Below are 17,910 nucleotides of genomic sequence, written 5' to 3'. Positions count from 1 at the left end.
AAGAGACTTTTCCAAAGTGCCGTGCTATCATTCCGAAACCTGCCCAGTTCCGTCTGTTTTGCATACTGAGAGGTGGATATTGCCACTGGTAACACACCTTGCATTTGAAACCCCCCCCCCCCCCCTTGCCGCCTCAAGGCCTTCAGGTGGTTGGTCCTTTTAAAAAAACATTTGTTTTCGTCCTCCATTGAGGACATTGACGTCTGAGCTGGTCTCTGCACCTCCACACTGCATGTCATGCGCATGTGCCGACATGCATGTGTGCAGTGAGGGTCTTCCTGGATGCTTTTTAAATTTTTTCTCCTTCTCATTTTTGCATTTGTCTTCAATTTGTTTCTGCCCTGCTATTATTAACTGGGCTAATTTTGATGGCAAATTTGTTAATCTTATCAGCATTGTGATGAGCTGAAGAGCAGCGTTCTGGCCCAAGAGTGTTGAAAGGATCTCGGGCAACCATATTTCACACAGAGGGTTGTTCTCCTTCCATACAGTACAACTGTTGTGCATCTTCTAGGCATCCTTGGTCTTCCTCCTTCATGTGCATGCATGTCATGTTACTTGTACAGCAGTAGTCTTCTGCACTTTCAGGGGTCAATGTTTGTAAATGGGGCTGGAATTCACTGCTGTAGTTTGGCAGCCTGGGACATGTATTCGCTTGTAAACATAAAGGTCGAGTCAGAGAAGGGGTAACGCCTCTCTTCAAATCCGATTCGTAACGCCAGCCTCTCCGCTACACATCCGTGTGCTCCCAGTACCCGGTGGAAAAACCTCCGCCTTCCGCTCCGTTTCTGAAGCGGCTTTGCAGCTTCCTCCAACGCAACGGCTCAAGGTCGCCCAGGATGGCCTCGCCTCAGACCAGCAAGCGGCGAAACCTCCATCATTCCTGCACCTGTCGAGGCTGCGGCTGGGGAGAGCCCTCCCCATTGTTCTCTTCTGCAATGCAGGCTTCAGTAAGCAACGCAGAGTGAGACAAGGCCCTCCAGGAAGGAAGGAGGGGGCGGGAGGGGAGGGTATCCCTGAGAACACGGCTCACGAGGGGAGGTGGGGGGGGGGGGATGCTAGGACTGGATTATCCGTATAAGGGAATTGAATGAATTGATTTGCTACACTACACTTCCTGATCAGGTGGCTCCTGCCTCATTGCTGTGTGTTTATATTCTACTAGCATGCAGCTTCTACGAAGCCTTCCGGCTCGCATACATTTGCCTGTTGTCGCATCTCCTGATACAGAAGGAGCTCCGAGCACTCTTTGTGTTTTCTTTCTTGCCTAAGTGCGAGATGTATTTGGGACTTTGTCGTCACGGATAGCCGTAACCTATGATACGTCCTGTGGTTCATGTTTATCATCCTCCGTTTTTGTTTTTTTTTCGGGTTTTTTCCTCCTCTCTGCAGTCCAAATTTTCTCGCCATCACAAAAGCGCAACTCTCCCCACTCCTCTCCTGTAGTGTCAGTCAGATTAATGATTATGGGCCAAGGCTAATTACCAGCATGGTGTTGCTTAAGGACTGCATGCATAAATCTCGGTTATTTTTAAAGATTGTTAATAATGGGGAGGACTGCATTTCACCTTGATAAATCTGTCGGCCAGGTAACGACCCTTTCAGCGTGAAGCATAAAGAATTTTGCTCTGCACAAAGTGCCACATTCTCTGAGTCTGGTCCGCTGTACCAGTGTGCTAAAAGCGCTTAACGAACTCTTTCTGACCCCTTTTTGTTGTGGAATAAGGGGCTCAGTGTAAAGCATGCTGAAATTTTGTTCGTTTGTTTTTGCGAAAGCAAAAGAGCCGCTGGAGACTTTGTGAGACTTTGATGTGTTTCTCATCAGCCCCTGTGTTGAACAAAAGCCCCCAAAATTCAGAAGCTCAGCATGGATCTAACACTGACATTTGGACATGAGTCGAGCTCCATTTGAGCGTAAATTACTGCCATTAAAATCAGCCGTGGAAATTCACTCAGTCGGCATGGCGTTGTGTATTAAATCCTTTTTGAAGAGTTGAAAAAGTACAAAAAAATAATAATAATAACATGATTGTGACCTAATTTACATTGGGCCAAATCAAATGATTACCCACATTGTGAGAGTAAAGCTACTGGGCTGTTTATTTTATTTTTTTCTTTTTGTCTGTTTTTCGAAACAAATTAATTACATTTGTTGTTTTCTCATTGTCGGAACTGTGGAACTCTGTGCGTGACGCATCTGCGGTGATCAGCGGCGGCGGCTGTGGGACGGCCGTGCACCTGCGTTCTTGTCAGAAACGCAGCGCCACTAATCAAGGCTGAGCATGTTCGGCACCCACGCCTCCTATGTTGTGCGCACCCTGGGGTAGCTGGCACTGCCCGACAGAGCGGGCAGGTGGGCTTGAGGAGGGGGCACCCCAGCGGTGCCTCTCCCTGCCGCTGTGATTTCCTGCCATCGGATGAGTCGCCGCCAACGGTCCGGACCTTCCCAGGGTGGGTGGGGCCCGTGCCGAACCATGGCTGTAGGCCCTAGCAGGGTCGCTCCTCAACCCAGCGTGACTTGCCAGACATTTCCGGCTCATTTAATGTGGCAGTGCAGGCGCCTCTGACACGGCCATCTTGCCAAGGAAGCTCGGTGCTCGTGGGGCTAGTCAGAGGATGGGGCCTGGGGTCAACACAGTTTTCAATTGAGGGGGAATTAGTTAAATGTGGCAGATGAATTCCATTTCGGAGGAGAAAATTCCCCTGAGTTCACAGCTGAAAGGTATTGATGGGTTTCAGTCAGAGCCCTGCGATGGATTCATTTGAATGGGACAGACACCAAGGCAGCTGTGGATTAGCCCCATTTAGTCCAAAGAAATGATCCAACATTTGATTTCCACTCAAAGTGCTTGGATGAGCTTATCAGTCAGAACCTTTCAAATCCTTTTCCTTTTACTGCTATCTGTAAGGCAGAGGCTGGATGTGTCATCAATATTTATTCCCTGTTCAAATGTGTAAAATTCATACCGTAGGTGCGCCTAATAACAAACAACTTGGGTCAGTAATCTTGTGTGTCAGCGCAAGTAAATAAACTCCTTGTCCTTAAGCCTGCCCTTTTAAATGATAAACATGTTTACAGAGTGAATAATGCACCCCTTTTGCAATAAAATATGTATGAACATGTCACATATCACAAGCATGCCACCGCTAAATTTATTAGACGTCATCCGGACGGCAGGCAAGGTGCGTTCACTGGGATATTTATTCTTAACGCATTTAGCTTCACAGTGTGCCCGGCGGGTCAGGTGCGAGCCCTGTCCACAATAACCAAGAGCAAACACGATGAGCAGCACACAGTGAATCTGGGCTTGTCAAACAGATGTGAAGATTGCACAGAGAAAAGGTCTGCAGGAGGCTTCTGCCTTTAATTGTCGTCATGCTGTCTGTCATGCACCTGTTCTTCATAGTGGGTTAATTAAACTGTGAGCTAATGACACGAAGAGCTGCCAAGGAGAAGCTCCTCTGAGAGTGGAACGGGGGAGGCGTCGGGGGAGGAGGCTTCAGCTGCGCCAGGCCGGGTTGAAGGAGGGAGCTTGCGCCACTCCTCCCCACACCTCCTCTCGTGTCTCCTGCACTCACCCCTCCTCCACCCCTATCTCCCAGGCTTTCCGTCTTCATAGCCACAGCCTCCACTCCTCCCACACACCCCCACCCACACCCCCACCTCCCCCCCGCAGGCCCCCTCGAGGGAGACGGGCCCGACGGACGGCCGATGCCTTGGTTGGGCGTTTCCATTAAGAGAGTATTTGCGGCGGGGCCTTTGTTAGCACTGATCCAAACGCCCCGCAGCCCAGCCAGACCCGCTGATCCGTGACCATCTCATCTATCTTTCAGGGGTTCGAGGGACCTCGCTGTGAAATCGACACCGACAAGTGCCGCTCCAGTCCTTGCCAGAACCGGCGCCTTTGTGTGGATGGGCTCCACACTCACTAGTGAGGACTGGATGCGATCTTTTTTTTTTTTTTTTTTTTCCCTTTCCAATTTATATATTTATTTCTTGTCACATTTGATCTCTATAGAAGATTTGATTTAGAGGGCGGCATTATCGGACACTTGTTCGGGGCTCTTCATTTCTTCTACTTCCTCTTATTCTTATTGAGACCAGCTGCGAGTCGGCGGGTCAGAAAGAACATTTACCTCACGTCAGCAGCACTTAATTGCTTGTTCCTGTTGGCAGCGTTGATGGCGTTTGCTGTTAAAGCAACGCCTATTGTGCCCTTTTCGTTTAATTCATGAAGAATATTACGCATCAGCAGCGACGGCGCTGGGATGAGTGGGTGGAAAGCTAAATGGCCCCGTCCTGATCGGCCCGTTTCTACCTTTTCTGAAACTGGTACTGTGTGCCTGGATTCCCCACCACGTACCTCCCGTCCCTGCCAAAACCGAAGCGTGCGCGGAGACCTCGCCGTCAGATACTTGTGGCGGTGAGCCGTAACCAGCTCTCTGCCCTCCCAAATCAAGCTTGACGTAGCGGATCAGGCGTGCTCCTCCTCTGAGCCGTTTGTTTTTCAGCACAGGGAAGTGGAAGGGACAAGATAGACCCCTCACCCCCACTTCTCCATAAGAAAGGAGTCTCATGAGAAGACCGCAGGAGTTAATCTTCTCGGTGGGTTCGGCCTGCCTTTTAAAAGGCTTTCCTCTCCCCTTGACACACATACACACCGCTCCAGCACAGACAGGAGGGGAGCGGATTCACCGGGAAGACGTCATGGCCGTTAGATTGGCTTTTCTCCGTTGGACTTTCTCCTCGCAAGATTTAATAGGCACCTCGGGGCTTCCCGCAGCTCCGTCGGACAGACAGGTGGAGGAGTCCCAGGGCCAATTTAAGTCCTAAATGGTTTGTCTTTGCCTTGGCTCCTGTCGCAGGAAGACTCGTGCACTCCTGGTCGGTCCATCTCCGCACCCCCGCCACCCCCCACCTCCCACGTCTTCACCGAATCGCACGAGGCACGCGTGTTTCGTCTCGCCGCGAAAATGGCCTCAGCCAGCACGCTCTCTCCGATGCGTAGACCAGCTTCTCCTGAAAACTCCCAGAACCTTCTAGAAGAGTTCCGTCATCCGGGCGGGGTCAGGAGGGCAGGCTGAGCGAGCCCGACCAGCTGCTGTTGCATTATTATTTATAAAGATAAAGGGGGGGGGGGGATGAAAGATAACAGCGCTGCTTTGATCGTCCATGCACTTTGGTACACATGGCGATCGGGGATGGAGTGTTGGGGTTGCCCTAAGCTACAGGCAAGTAAGTTAACTGATGTTGACTGCAGTTTTTGCATCTGTTGAATGAGACCTAACTGTAAGGTCATGTTGGTGTAACTAATGGATTGGGGGTGGGGGGCTGTGTTGAGCATGTGAGTTGGCTGAATACTTCAAAGCCTCATGCGATCAGCACATGAACACGTGCGAACTTCCACCGTGCCTCCGTGCGTGTCGATGCGCGTGCTTGTCTGGTTTCGACTGCACAATCCACGGAGTGACGCACGATCGGCTTCGGGTGCTGGGGCTCGTCCGCTAGGTTGAGCCCACACACTCGCTCGTTAGACAGGTGCCTAATGGTGAGAGCACACAAATGGCAGATGTTTAACCATCCCAATTAGGCCCCTCTCCCACACGTACGTATACACAAACACACAGGCATGCACACTTGAGTAAACTCGCCACCTTCCTATTCTCACTCTATTTGGTTAACCCCTATTCTCACGTTCTCTCCTGGCCCTCCCTCACCGTCCTTCGACTCATCCGCTTAATTAATCAATTATCTCTCTAACCACAGCCCGATATCGATGATTTTCGTAGTCGAGATCGGCCAATCTCTGTCCCCGTCGGCCTCGGCCGAAGATTAATTTAGTTTGTCTTGCGCTTCGCATCATCAATTTATCCTTTTCCGGGAGGAGGCAGAGGAAGAGCGGGAAAAGGAGGAGGAACTGAGGGGGAGAAACCCATCTCCGAGGTACAGGTGTTCCTGAGAGAGCTGAACCCAACGCACCAGGCCCAATTCCCCAAGAAGCCTCTTTTATTATTAAGCCAGTGCTCAGCCCGGACGACTCATTACTTTTCCCCTCACTTTCAGCCCATCCGAGGGTGGAGACGCGTCCCCGGAGATCCGGGCCAGAGGAGATATTTTGGATCGGCTCACCCGACCATAACTCGCAGGAAATATTTGCCCTAATAAGACACAAAAGCAACTTTTCAAAGAGGCAAAGAGGGAGGACAAAAGAGAGGAGGGCGCGTGACCAAAAAAAAAAAAAAAGTGATGTTCCACGTGCCCACGTGTCAACACGGTCCATGTATGCGGCGGATAGAGAGATGTGCCACGTTCCGGGGAAAACCGCATTATCCATAATGCGGCACGGGTACCGACGTCACTCTCTCATTCCCCGTGGCTGCAAATGGGACTCTGTGTGGCGAGACCGAAAGATTTAGGTTATCTTCTAATTTCATCTTTTTATATTAAACACTGAAACATACCTTAGATGGTGTCTAAAAGGCACAGAAATGCGAATAACGGAGTGACATCCTGGAAATAGGCTGGTTTCCTTTTTCTAAGGGCACCATCAAAATGCCTGACTTTCTTCTCACTTTAGTTTTAAGTAACCTCCATGTCAGTCTAACTGCTCCGCGTGTACAAATAACCGGATTTTAATAGAGCCAGGGTGCTTTTGTTCATTCAGATGATATGGTACATCTGCTGGATGACTTTAAACCAAAGGAGTTTTTTTTTTTCTTTTTAACAGTATGACTGCAGATTTCTCCTATACACACACACACACACACACACACACACACACACTCCATGGCATAGGGAATCTGATAATGCTCTGTGGATTTACGGAGTTCATGCAGAGACCAGTAATCGAGACAGGGGAGAGATTATATGATTTCTTCTGATTTCTCCTACTTTCTCAGGCGAATCCCCCTAGCAAGCAAACATTCGGATTAAACAAAACTGTTTTATAATCTCTCCCCTGCCCTGCCTTGCTCTTCCTGCAAAGCACATGTCAAGATTTCATCAAGAAAATGCCAATTTTAGGGAGGCTTATATAAAGTCATATCTATCTGAGTGAGGTCTTCATTAGGAGATGTGATGTTCTTCTACTAGGACTCCTTGAGATTTTTTTGTTTTCCTGACAAACAAACAGAAATTCGTGCATCATTTACTTCAAAAAGCTCTTTGCAGAAAAATACCAGCCATATCAATAAAATGCCAAAATCATTTTACCTGCTTTCAGGGGCTGATTTCAGGATTTGCACACCCTTCTTTCTTTATGTGTGTAGGTAGCTAAGCTGGCAGAAAAAAAAACACATTAAGAAACTAGCTGCCACGCCAATATGGGGGGAATTAACACCTCCTGTGAACGAGCAATCAGGAGAAACATTTTAATTATAAAATGTTAATGATCTCCGTCAGTGTTATTTTCATAGCTCTTTTTGTTTGTGTTCCCTGGGCAAACATTGCCTGGGAAGAACAGAAGCACGTGGGCACGTGTCAGAGGGGAAAACGAGCTTCATTAGGAAATTCACACGAGGAACGGTAGTGTAGAGGGTAAGTCGGCCTGTGTTTAGCCAGAAATAATTGAAAGGCGGTTTTAATTTACTGCTAGCATATACCTCCAGCCATGTATGACTACGTTGAGTTGTACCAGCCTCGGACAGCGGTTTCCTCTCCTGCTAAATGGACTGAACAGGTGCTCTTCCATTCTGGTTTGCTTTTGCTGTGGAGGGAACACCGCCATTTGGGGGAGAAAAAAGATCATCTGTGGCCACTTGGCGTCTTCTGGTGTACCCGTTGTGTTTGGGCCGGGGTGACCATGTACCGCTTTGTGTAACAGTAGCGTGATGACTGTCGTTCCCTGATGCATAATGGTTTTTCTTATTGCAGTGAAAGAGTTTGTTGTAAAAATTCTGCAGTATTTGGTGGGTAGATCAGGGGCTGTTTTTGCTGAGGCAGCTTTCAGGTCAGGATGGCTTTGCGTGTTCACACTATTCTGTCTGCTCTGTACCTCCTCACCTACTATCAATCTGAAGTTTTCATTTACATGGTGTGAATTAAACGCCACGTTTGATCCAGGAGGCAAATAATGAATGAACAAAAGGATTTACTCATTGACTGACCGCCTGATTGATCGCATGAATGGTTCATTGGGTGATTATCGATCGATTGTTTTATTAATTTGGCCCGCCTCTGCCTCACCAGGTCTGCCGCGTGAGGTGAAGCCTGAGACGTGCGCCTCGTCCCTGTGCCAGAACGGTGGGTGGTGTGTGGACGGCGTCTCCGGTGGCCGCTGCCTCTGCCCCCCCGGCTTCACGGGTCCTGACTGCGGCCTTGACGTGGACGAGTGCTCCTCAGACCCCTGCCTGCACGGGAGGTGCATACGCCCTGTCCAACAGTGGCATGATGCCTGGACGCACGCTTAACAAGTTAACAAGCGCATGTGCTGCTGGGCTTAATCATCATTTAGCTGGGGCCGCTACTCCACAAACGAGCCTCCCATCCCCACGTCCTCGAGCATAGTCTGGCACTTTGCTGTTGAGTTTCTGATGGAACATGTTTTCATTCCGTTCTTTCAGCCTTGCCCGTGTCGAGCAGTAAAAGCACAGGCGTCAATGAATATAGTGCCAGGTGCGCTGAATACACATTAATATCACCAGTATTGAATTCCATGTCGGTTTATGTCTAACTTGGCCTGGTTATGAACTAAGGTCATGGTATTCAGTTGGCTGAAATGTTTAGTGGTGTAGAAAGCACTTTGCAGTACATCGCTTGGTACATTACATTAAAAATCTTACAACACCCGCATAAATGTAATTCATAGAGTATATATTTAACTGAGCTCAATATAAAGCATTAAACAGGTGTTAAAATGGTGCTGTTATTGCATTTAGAACATGAGTCATGCCTTGCTTACATAATTGCATGTACATATAGCGTTCATAATCGCACAAAAATGGCTTTCAAGCGTTCCCTTAAAATTGAACAGTTTCAAGTTTCTCCAAATCCAGGTGTGAATCTTGCCTCGGTCTGGGAGCCAGCGTAAACGTGGGGGTAATACATCCCTAATACATCATCGCTCGTGGACGTGGGGTTGGCGCTTGTCGGCGAGCGTTAACCGGCACTATCTTTCCGCCAGCTGCACTGACGGGGCGGGTGCGTTCTTCTGCCAGTGCCAGGATGGATGGGACGGTTTCAGATGCGAGACCAACGTCGATGTAAGTGCACACGCCTGAAGGTTCGAGCCGTCCGTCTGATCCGTCCCGAAAGGTTAGCGGCACATTCAGATAGTTACTCGTCAATATCCGTTTGGTACCGTGCTGGTTCTGCTGATTTTGTTTTCTGGACCCAACGTGCTATAAAAGCTATCATGGTGGTGAATGAACACGTCTGCAAAATTGGAGCCTAACTGCAGAACCGGCCCCAAATCACAGGGTGACCGTAAATGCAGGCCAGTCACCAAATTGAAAGTATAGGGCAGTCGCTAAAATGGTCTCCATGACCAATCGGACTGCTCCATTTGATTCCGGTTTCCTAACAGCTGTTACTAGAGATCGATGCATCTATAGTCATCAGAAAGTTAAGGCAGACATTGGCGTCCCCTTTGCAACATTTTATCAAATTTAACACAAAGCATTGCTCTTACTTGCGGAGGGTAATGGGGCAGAAATTGCACACTCCCGGTGCAGCCCGGAATGAGGACGATCGCCTATCGCGAGATTCTCTTAACGTGCTTAAGAGAAGGAGAGGGGGAGAGAGTGAAGAGATTCGTTTTAACTGACCCTTTGAAATGTGACATCTGCCTCAGTTTTGTGTTCTTAATGAGACAAGATGAAATGTGGAGAAGGCCAGCATTAGTGCAAACTTTTGTTTGTTTGAACTTCTTTAAAGGGAAATTGAATGTTATAATCTCCTGGAAAAAAAGATCATCTCTCACCCCTTTGTATGAGATGTCATTTTGCACTAGCTGGGATCTGGTACATAAAAGATGGTTAACAGTAATAGCTGTCACGTCTAGCAGTTTCAGCTAGCGTTATCGGTCAAAGCTTGATTGCCCCTTTTCTTTTGAAAAATCTCCTTTTCATGAAACCCGCACACCTATTATGAAGCTGATAATAGTTGTCTTTTACCAAACTGTTCTGCGTTTCCACTCAAAAGGACCTTTATCGCCTTTTAATCACGCGATTCAATTATTCGTCATTACCCACTGTCGATACGTGCCTTATAGACAATTTCCCACAACACTGTTACATCCGCGCTCCGCATTTCATGCGTCCCTGGCTTGGGGCCCCTATCGATGTACCCATAAAATGAACATACATCGACCTACGTGCTGGGGACATCCCGTACAGATGCCTGATTAGAAAGCAGGTCCTCATCCTAATGCCCAATTGATTCTAAAACGTGCCATTGATTTAAAACTCACCACAGCTTCGAAATGTACCCTTGAGGTGAACCAACAGGCTGGCTGTGAGGACCCCAGGATCCCCCTATGATATAAATCATTAGCGGTTGCCTCCTGCCCCTTAATGACTCGTTCTGTAGGACGCACGTTCCCTAAGCCTTGAACGTTCACTTAACGCTTCCTGTTAGTTCATTAGTAGACCCGGGGGAGTCCTTTGACTAAAGGGTCTAATTTAATCAGGCTGCAGCAAACAGAGTTGTTTGGGAAAAGTTTTCTGTTTGTGCGATATTTAGCAAGATACTTGGTCAGCTGCGCTGTGAATTCTCGGTACCTTGAGATACAGCGAGACAAATTAAGATAATTTAAATGGTTTAAGAAGAGTAATCCCAAAATGAGGGTTGTCCGTTACCTCTCCTCCTGCTGGGCAGACTGTGCTTCAGGCTTAAGTTTTCTGGCCAAGATGGAACTTCTGCGTTGGTTTTGTGGGATTCCTCCCATGTCTCGTTTGCCCCCAGGCGCCAGTGGACGGTGTGGTGTCCGGCCCCTGGGCGTGCGCCTCAAGGCCGTGTCTTAACGGAGCCTCTTGCGTGAACCTCGTGGAGGACCACGCCTGCCTCAGGGGCGAGGGCAGCGGCATCTGCGCACCGGATGGGGGAGGCTCCGCCCCCTGTCTCGATGGCGTGGCGTGTGTAGATGGTCCGGGCTCCAGTTTTACATGCAGGTGAGGCTAAAGAGGCTGTAATTGCAACCCACCACACCCCCACCTCCCTTACTTGTCTGCAACCGTCTAGCCTTTGCCACAGTCAGGTTTAATCACGGGTTTGTACACATCGTTTTCACTCTGACCCTCCAGAGCCTGTCTCCATCCTTGTATATTCCTCTCTTTCTCTCTCTCTCTCTCTCTCTCTCTCGCTCCCCTCTCTCTTCCCAATTAAAGGTCTGCTGGGTTGCCAGAGTGATGATTATGAAGCAGCTGGTGGCGCGCGGCCATTTGAGTGTCTTTGAGTAAACCGGCACTGCAGGGGGGGGGGGGGGGGGGGGGGGGTTGTGTTCCGTGTTCCTCTGAAGCCAAACTCGCCCACCACTCCCTCATTATGTCATTTTAAACATAATGAAACATCATTAGGGGATTGAATCCACCCCCCATTGTCCAGACCTCCGAAATAACCTCTAATGCTATTTGCCGTTCCCATAGGCACGGGGTAGACAGATGCCCCGGCTATCCAGCAGCTGTGGACCGAGGGGTTGCCTTGTCTGTCTAAATGATCATTGATTTCCCTCAAACGGAAAACATATAGTCCCACCCACTCTTAGTATTTACTTCCATTCGGAAGGGCCCGGAGCCCGACCTCTGATGACCTCTGGTTGCAGTACGGCTTTCCCTTTGGCTCTGAAACCTGCCTTGCTCTGGGCATAGCTGCAACATGGTGCCTGGCGGGGGGTGTCTGCAGCATCGGCACGCCAGGGCAAAGGCACCCCCCCCTTTCATTTCCTCTGGGTTAAGAGCCTGTCTGGTATTCCTGACCTGTGTTGTATCACACCTCATGTCATCACTGACACAGCCTGTGTGGCGCAGGATGATCCTGGGTTTGAGAGCGATCAGATGTATCCGTCCATGCTACCCTGAAAACGCACACTTTTGTCTAGAATACAAACAAATTTATGGCAGAACAAAAATAATTTAGGTCAGTAAATAATTTAATAGGACAGCAGCTTCATGCCTTGTGTAAAAGTGAGCTCACCACATAAATGCAGTGGCTAGATTGTTATGCACGCACAGGTTGAAAGGTAAATTTCATTATTTTTGCCCTTATTCCCCTGCTGGTATGTGACCTTAAACCAGTGTTACCAGTGAGTTTAGCACTGGTTCTCAGTGCTGGGTCTGTGCTGATTGGCTCTGGTCTGCAGAGTCTTTGCTTATTCAGTGTGGACAGATGAAGGCGCATGGGCCGGAGAGTTTCAGACCAATCAGAGCACCTCACACATGATTGACTTCTTCGATTCAGTGCATAATACAGTGGTAATCTACTACTGGTCTAGCAACCGGTCCCGGCACCAGTCACTGAAAATCGAGTGTGAAAAGTAAATACAGGAAGTAGATGAAGAAAACCAGCAATTTGACCATGTGTGTGTGGTATACCTCAACGATAGAGGGCAGGTTTGTTAAATAGTGGAGGGATTGTGACTGCCTGTGTGAATGTGAGTTCACAGAACACTGAACAACCCCATGGGTGCTGAGGAGAGGAGCAGAGATGCCAGTACTGGTGCCTTGGACCTTCAATATGTCTGAGGGGTCGCTTCCCCTATGGGTCATGCTAGTGAAGGAGGCACACGTGCTAGTGAAGGAGGCACACGTGCTGGTGAAGGAGTCACACGTGCTGGTGAAGGAGGCACACGTGCTGGAGTGGTAGTGAAGGAGGCACACGTGCTGGTGAAGGAGGCACACCCGGGCGCCCGGCCCCCCCGGGCGCCGGGCTAGGGCTGCCCACCGCTCTGGGCACGTGTGATCCACAGCCCCCTAGTAATCACTAGTGTGTGTGTGTTCTGACTGCACAGATGGGTTAAAAGCGGAGGACAAATTTCGATTGGGGTGTAAAAATCACAATTGACAAAATATGCCACATTTACATTTTTTACATTTTACATTTACGTGCTAGTGTGGTAGTGAAGGAGGCACACGTGCTGGTGAAGGAGGCACACGTGCTGGTGAAGGAGGCACACGTGCTAGTGTGGTAGTGAAGGAACCACATGTGCTGGTGTGGTAGTGAAGGAAGCACACGTGCTGGTGAAGGAGTCACACGTGCTGGTGAAGGAGGCACACGTGCTAGTGTGGTAGTGAAGGAACCACACGTGCTGGTGTGGTAGTGAAGGAGGCACACGTGCTGGTGTGGTAGTGAAGGAAGCACACCTGCTAGTGTGGTAGTGAAGGAGGCACACGTGGTAGTGAAGGAAGCACACGTGCTAGTGTGGTAGTGAAGGAGGCACACGTGGTAGTGAAGGAGGCACACGTGCTAGTGTGGTAGTGAAGGAAGCACACGTGCTAGTGTGGTAGTGAAGGAGGCACACGTGCTGGTGTGGTAGTGAAGGAAGCACACCTGCTAGTGTGGTAGTGAAGGAGGCACACGTGGTAGTGAAGGAAGCACACGTGCTAGTGTGGTAGTGAAGGAGGCACACGTGGTAGTGAAGGAGGCACACGTGCTAGTGTGGTAGTGAAGGAAGCACACGTGCTAGTGTGGTAGTGAAGGAGGCACACGTGGTAGTGAAGGAGGCACACGTGCTAGTGTGGTAGTGAAGGAAGCACACGTGCTGGTGTGGTAGTGAAGGAAGCACACGTGCTGGTGTGGTAGTGAAGGAAGCACACGTGCTGGTGTGGTAGTGAAGGAAGCACACGTGCTGGTGTGGTAGTGAAGCTCCAACAGCTGGAGTTTTGAATACACTTCAACTCTCTGCTACTCGCCAAACCATATGCATACTATTTGTCTTTTATCAGTATGTTGTTTATTGTCTCTGTGTATGGCTTGAGAGTCATGTGTTAATGGACTTTGCCGCCCATAATACTGATTCTGACATGCAAGAATGTGCTGAAGGGTCGGTTGGTCATTAATGAAACTGTGCAGGTCACAGCTCTTCAAAACACTGCAGTACCAAGGTGAGCATGTCATCTCCGTAGTACTGCTGTAATATCATACAGCAAATAATCTGACAAACATCTTGATTGCGAGAAATAAAACATGGAAGGCAACAGCCAAGAGTCATCCATGTGTTTTCCCCCCCTCACAGTTAGATAATCGAAAGCGATGTTAATAATTTCATGAGATATTTTAACATTCGCTCACATTCTCTGACAAACATTTCACTAATGAGGTGTTTTTCAGCTCCTTGGCCATCTGCGAGGTACCTATTCCACAAGCTTGCATGACCATATGTTTTGGATTCATTCTAGAGTGGGGGGGGGGGGGGGGTTGTTTGTTTTCCTTCCTTTTTCCTTGTTCGTTCTTTTTGTCCATTCCTCGTTCTCAAAGGAAGCCTTGAGGTTACGCCGTGGTGGGTCTTAAGCGCTCGTCTTTGTGATTTGGCTTCGGTTGGCTGATGTGATTCCCTTCTCGGCCGCGCCCAGGTGCCGGGCGGGTTTCTCGGGGGATTTCTGCGAAGTGGACGTGGATGAGTGCCGCTCGGGGCCCTGTCACCATGGTGGCACATGCAGCAACCTTGTCGACGGCTACCGTTGCCACTGCCGAGCAGGTAAGCCTCCTACATCCAGACCCGGCGAAGGATCCCTGGAGATGCTCCACGCAGTCAGTCATTCCTGGGGGCGGAGCTTCTTCATTCAACCGTTCTGCCCACTGCCATTGGCTCTGACCTCACCTACTCAGCAGTTCATTCAGCAACCGGAGCGCCGTTGCATTTAAGTACGTCCAGGGCTGTAAAAGGCAGACCGAAACATGTGTAACCCGGACTGTCAGGAAAAAAGCACGGTTTGGCCGGAGAGAACCGCATTTCCGAGTGCTACGCAGCGTGACGATCAAACTGCGTTCCACCCGCCTCAACTTCTTTGTGCCCAGGTGCACGCACAGACAAGGAGCTGAAGGAAATCAGTGTGAGGGGCCACGACTGACATTCACTGTGGTTTTAAAAGAAAAAAGTGACAGAAAAGGGAAAGAAGTGGACTGAACTGGCATGGTCTCGTCACGATGCTGTTTTCTTTCCTCAGTTTCTCTCTCTCTCTCTCTCTCTCTCTCTTTATCTCTATCTCATTTATTTATAAAAAAAGGAACATGTATTTCTCGTTCCCGGCAGGTTGGACAGGCTTTCACTGTGAGGAAGACGTTAATGAGTGCCTGCCGCAACCATGTGACCAGGGGCTGTGCGTGCAGAACGAACCGGGCCATGGCTACACATGCTCCTGCCAGCCAGGCTTCATGGTGAGACCCACCCCCACCTCCGCTGGAGTTGCCCTGTTGGTCTGCCTTTCAGACACCAGTTCTTTTCAGTTTCCTCTTTCTCCCCCACCCCACCCCCTGCAGTATCGTAGCGGGCGTTTGTTTATCCCAGACTGAACCCCCTGACATGCACAGCTCTGCGGCTCGTACGCCCACCCCTTAACACAAAGCCTAATTTACACCCTTATTTAGCTGAAAGGCAAAATGCTAAAGTGCTAGATAACCTAGACCCACATGCACTGCTGTACTTTGCAGTGTGTTGCACCAAAACAAACACTGTACACTGAGCGCTTACCCTCCTTCCTATTCACCTCATATACCCAGAACACTCAACATTCTCTCCAGTGCCGCCTCACGTGTCCCGCTTCTCACGTGTCCTCACGTCACCTTCCTTCACAGGGCAGGAACTGTGAGGGAAATTATAACAGTTGCCTGTTCCAGACGTGTCCTGATGGCTACCTCTGCGTGGACGGCGTCAACAGCACCAGCTGTGTGGTGGCGGAGGCAGGGCCCCCCACGCTTTCCCATGGCCCAGAGGCCCCGGGGCCCCTCGCCACACCTGCCGAACCCGCCACGCAGCTCAACACTCCACCCGTGGACCGCATGGAGGAGGCCTGGCAGTCAGCAGGTAGAGGAAGGTTTTCACACACACACACACACACACACACACACACATGCTCCTCTGCCTTCTCATGACTAACATACTGCGGTTTTGCATTGATCTGCATATCACTGTGGCTAAATAGCACTATGCCAATCCTAACTTTATTCTCAGCAGCTAAAAGATCTAAAAGATTGTTTTCAAACTCAAAAAAACTATAAATATTTATATATACAAATAGATCATTTTTGGACCCTCATGATGTTCTTGCAGTGGCAAAGGTCATCTGGTCCTAACGGTATAGGAACATCTGAATCACTGTGAGGACAACACACTTCTATGTTTATTTTAGGACCAGGAACTAGATCTCTGTGTAGTTCCTGGGAAGGCCTCATTGACGCCTCTAGCTCACCTCCTCCTGACTCAGTCCATCACCAATGCTGAACTGTCGTCCTGGTTGGCCGACCCATCACCGTATGGCCTCACCTCTCCAGCTGTTTTTCCTGACCTCCGAGGGCAATAATGTGGGACGCGATCATCGGCATTTACTCGTTTGGCTGAAAATTCCGTCTAAATGAACCGAGGCAGAGTGTTCTGCAAGCATGCTGCAGATACAGAGCCATTAGGCCACGCCTCCACTAACTGAAAGTGCCAGGCAGCTGGAGGAGGTGTGGAATATGCAAATTAAGAGCGGGTGTCGAGACGATGGTGTGACGGTCCAGTGAAGATGCGATACAATAAAGATACAGTACACACATGATTCATACATGCATCAAACATCACATACAGCACCTAATTACAAAATATAGCCTTTAACATTGTAATACATTATTATCAAACTTATAGGAAGCCAAGGTCATATACCAAGCAATAAGAGTCAATCAATCAATCAATCAATCAATCAATCGAGATGCGAGCAGCTACCAAATACTGTAAATGTAAATATATGATTTGGAAAGTGTCTAGAGAAGTATAACGCTTCAACTACCAGCATGATTAATAAAGTATTAACCAAATGTAGCTTGTCCCTAATGGACAGAGGGCGTAAATGTCAGTTTTTAAGTAAATTTCTTTTTCTATTACAGTCATTCACTACATGTTTAAGGGAACGTTAGCAGAAAGGGGCCCGCGCCAAGCATAGGGGGTACTGGAGCGTGAACGGGACCAAATGCAACATCCAAAAAAATGTGAGAGCAGGCGTGAGGGAGGAAGAAAGAGCAAAGGTACCGAACCACTAATCCAACAATCGCCAGGCAAACCAGGGCCACAAACCGGGCACAATTGACAAGAAACTGGGATTTTTACTAGAAAGCGTGGCACGAAGGATCTAGACGAATAATATCTGGTGATGAAAGGAAAACCCAGGTGTGTACAGGAAGTAATCGGTGAGAGAACAGTTGGGTGGGGTCAATGTTGCAAGGCTGATGGGCGTGGCCGCCACGATTGACAGACAGGGATGGAGCATCTCTGCGACGTGCTTTGTGTCACGTGCGTTGGCCCTTTAAATTTAAATTAGACCACCTCTGCTCCTCTTCATGTTCCAGACACCCGCCGCAAGTGGATTACAACAGACGTTCATAACTTGCACCATGATGGGAGGGTAATTGTATTTTAGCCAGTATTGTGCAGCGCGTTCCATTTTAGCGTTCAAAGCCTAACGCTATAATTGCGTCCGTGTCTCTTTGCTTACTTCGTTTCAGCCCATTTTCATTCCCTCATTGTGGCGTCTGCCTCAAGTCTCCCTCGAATCAAGAGCTTTGTGTCTTCTCCGAGCATGAGTAATTCTTCTTTCTCTCCCCCCCTCCCCCCCCCCTGCGCCAACACGAGCCGAAATAAAGTGGTCCGGTGGTCCTCTCGGGCCTTTGGAGAGGAAGCGCATTCCAGTCGCATGTCACTCGCCCACGCAACACATTTAGACATCGGTTTCGGGGGAGGACTTCGCCGCCGCCAAGGGGAAACGCTTTAATCCTTTAATTTAATT

The 17,910-nt window shown here is 49.1% G+C and overlaps 1 protein-coding gene across 1 annotated transcript in view; it reads left to right on the top strand.

The window, feature by feature from the left end:
* Window positions 1-17,910, top strand: part of LOC143523282 (uncharacterized) — a 47,926-nt gene that overhangs the window by 20,325 nt on the left and 9,691 nt on the right. The window contains exons 8-13 of the mRNA XM_077018026.1: window positions 8,189-8,360; window positions 9,123-9,201; window positions 10,904-11,109; window positions 14,506-14,630; window positions 15,186-15,310; window positions 15,728-15,956. Coding sequence (XP_076874141.1) covers window positions 8,189-8,360; window positions 9,123-9,201; window positions 10,904-11,109; window positions 14,506-14,630; window positions 15,186-15,310; window positions 15,728-15,956 — 936 coding nt within the window. The remainder of the gene's footprint in view (window positions 1-8,188; window positions 8,361-9,122; window positions 9,202-10,903; window positions 11,110-14,505; window positions 14,631-15,185; window positions 15,311-15,727; window positions 15,957-17,910) is intronic.

This window comes from Brachyhypopomus gauderio, chromosome 1, assembly GCF_052324685.1.
Source record: "Brachyhypopomus gauderio isolate BG-103 chromosome 1, BGAUD_0.2, whole genome shotgun sequence".
NCBI classification, from domain to species: domain Eukaryota; kingdom Metazoa; phylum Chordata; class Actinopteri; order Gymnotiformes; family Hypopomidae; genus Brachyhypopomus; species Brachyhypopomus gauderio.
Note: the sequence above shows the minus strand (reverse complement) of the source record. Positions and strands in the feature narration are given on the sequence as shown.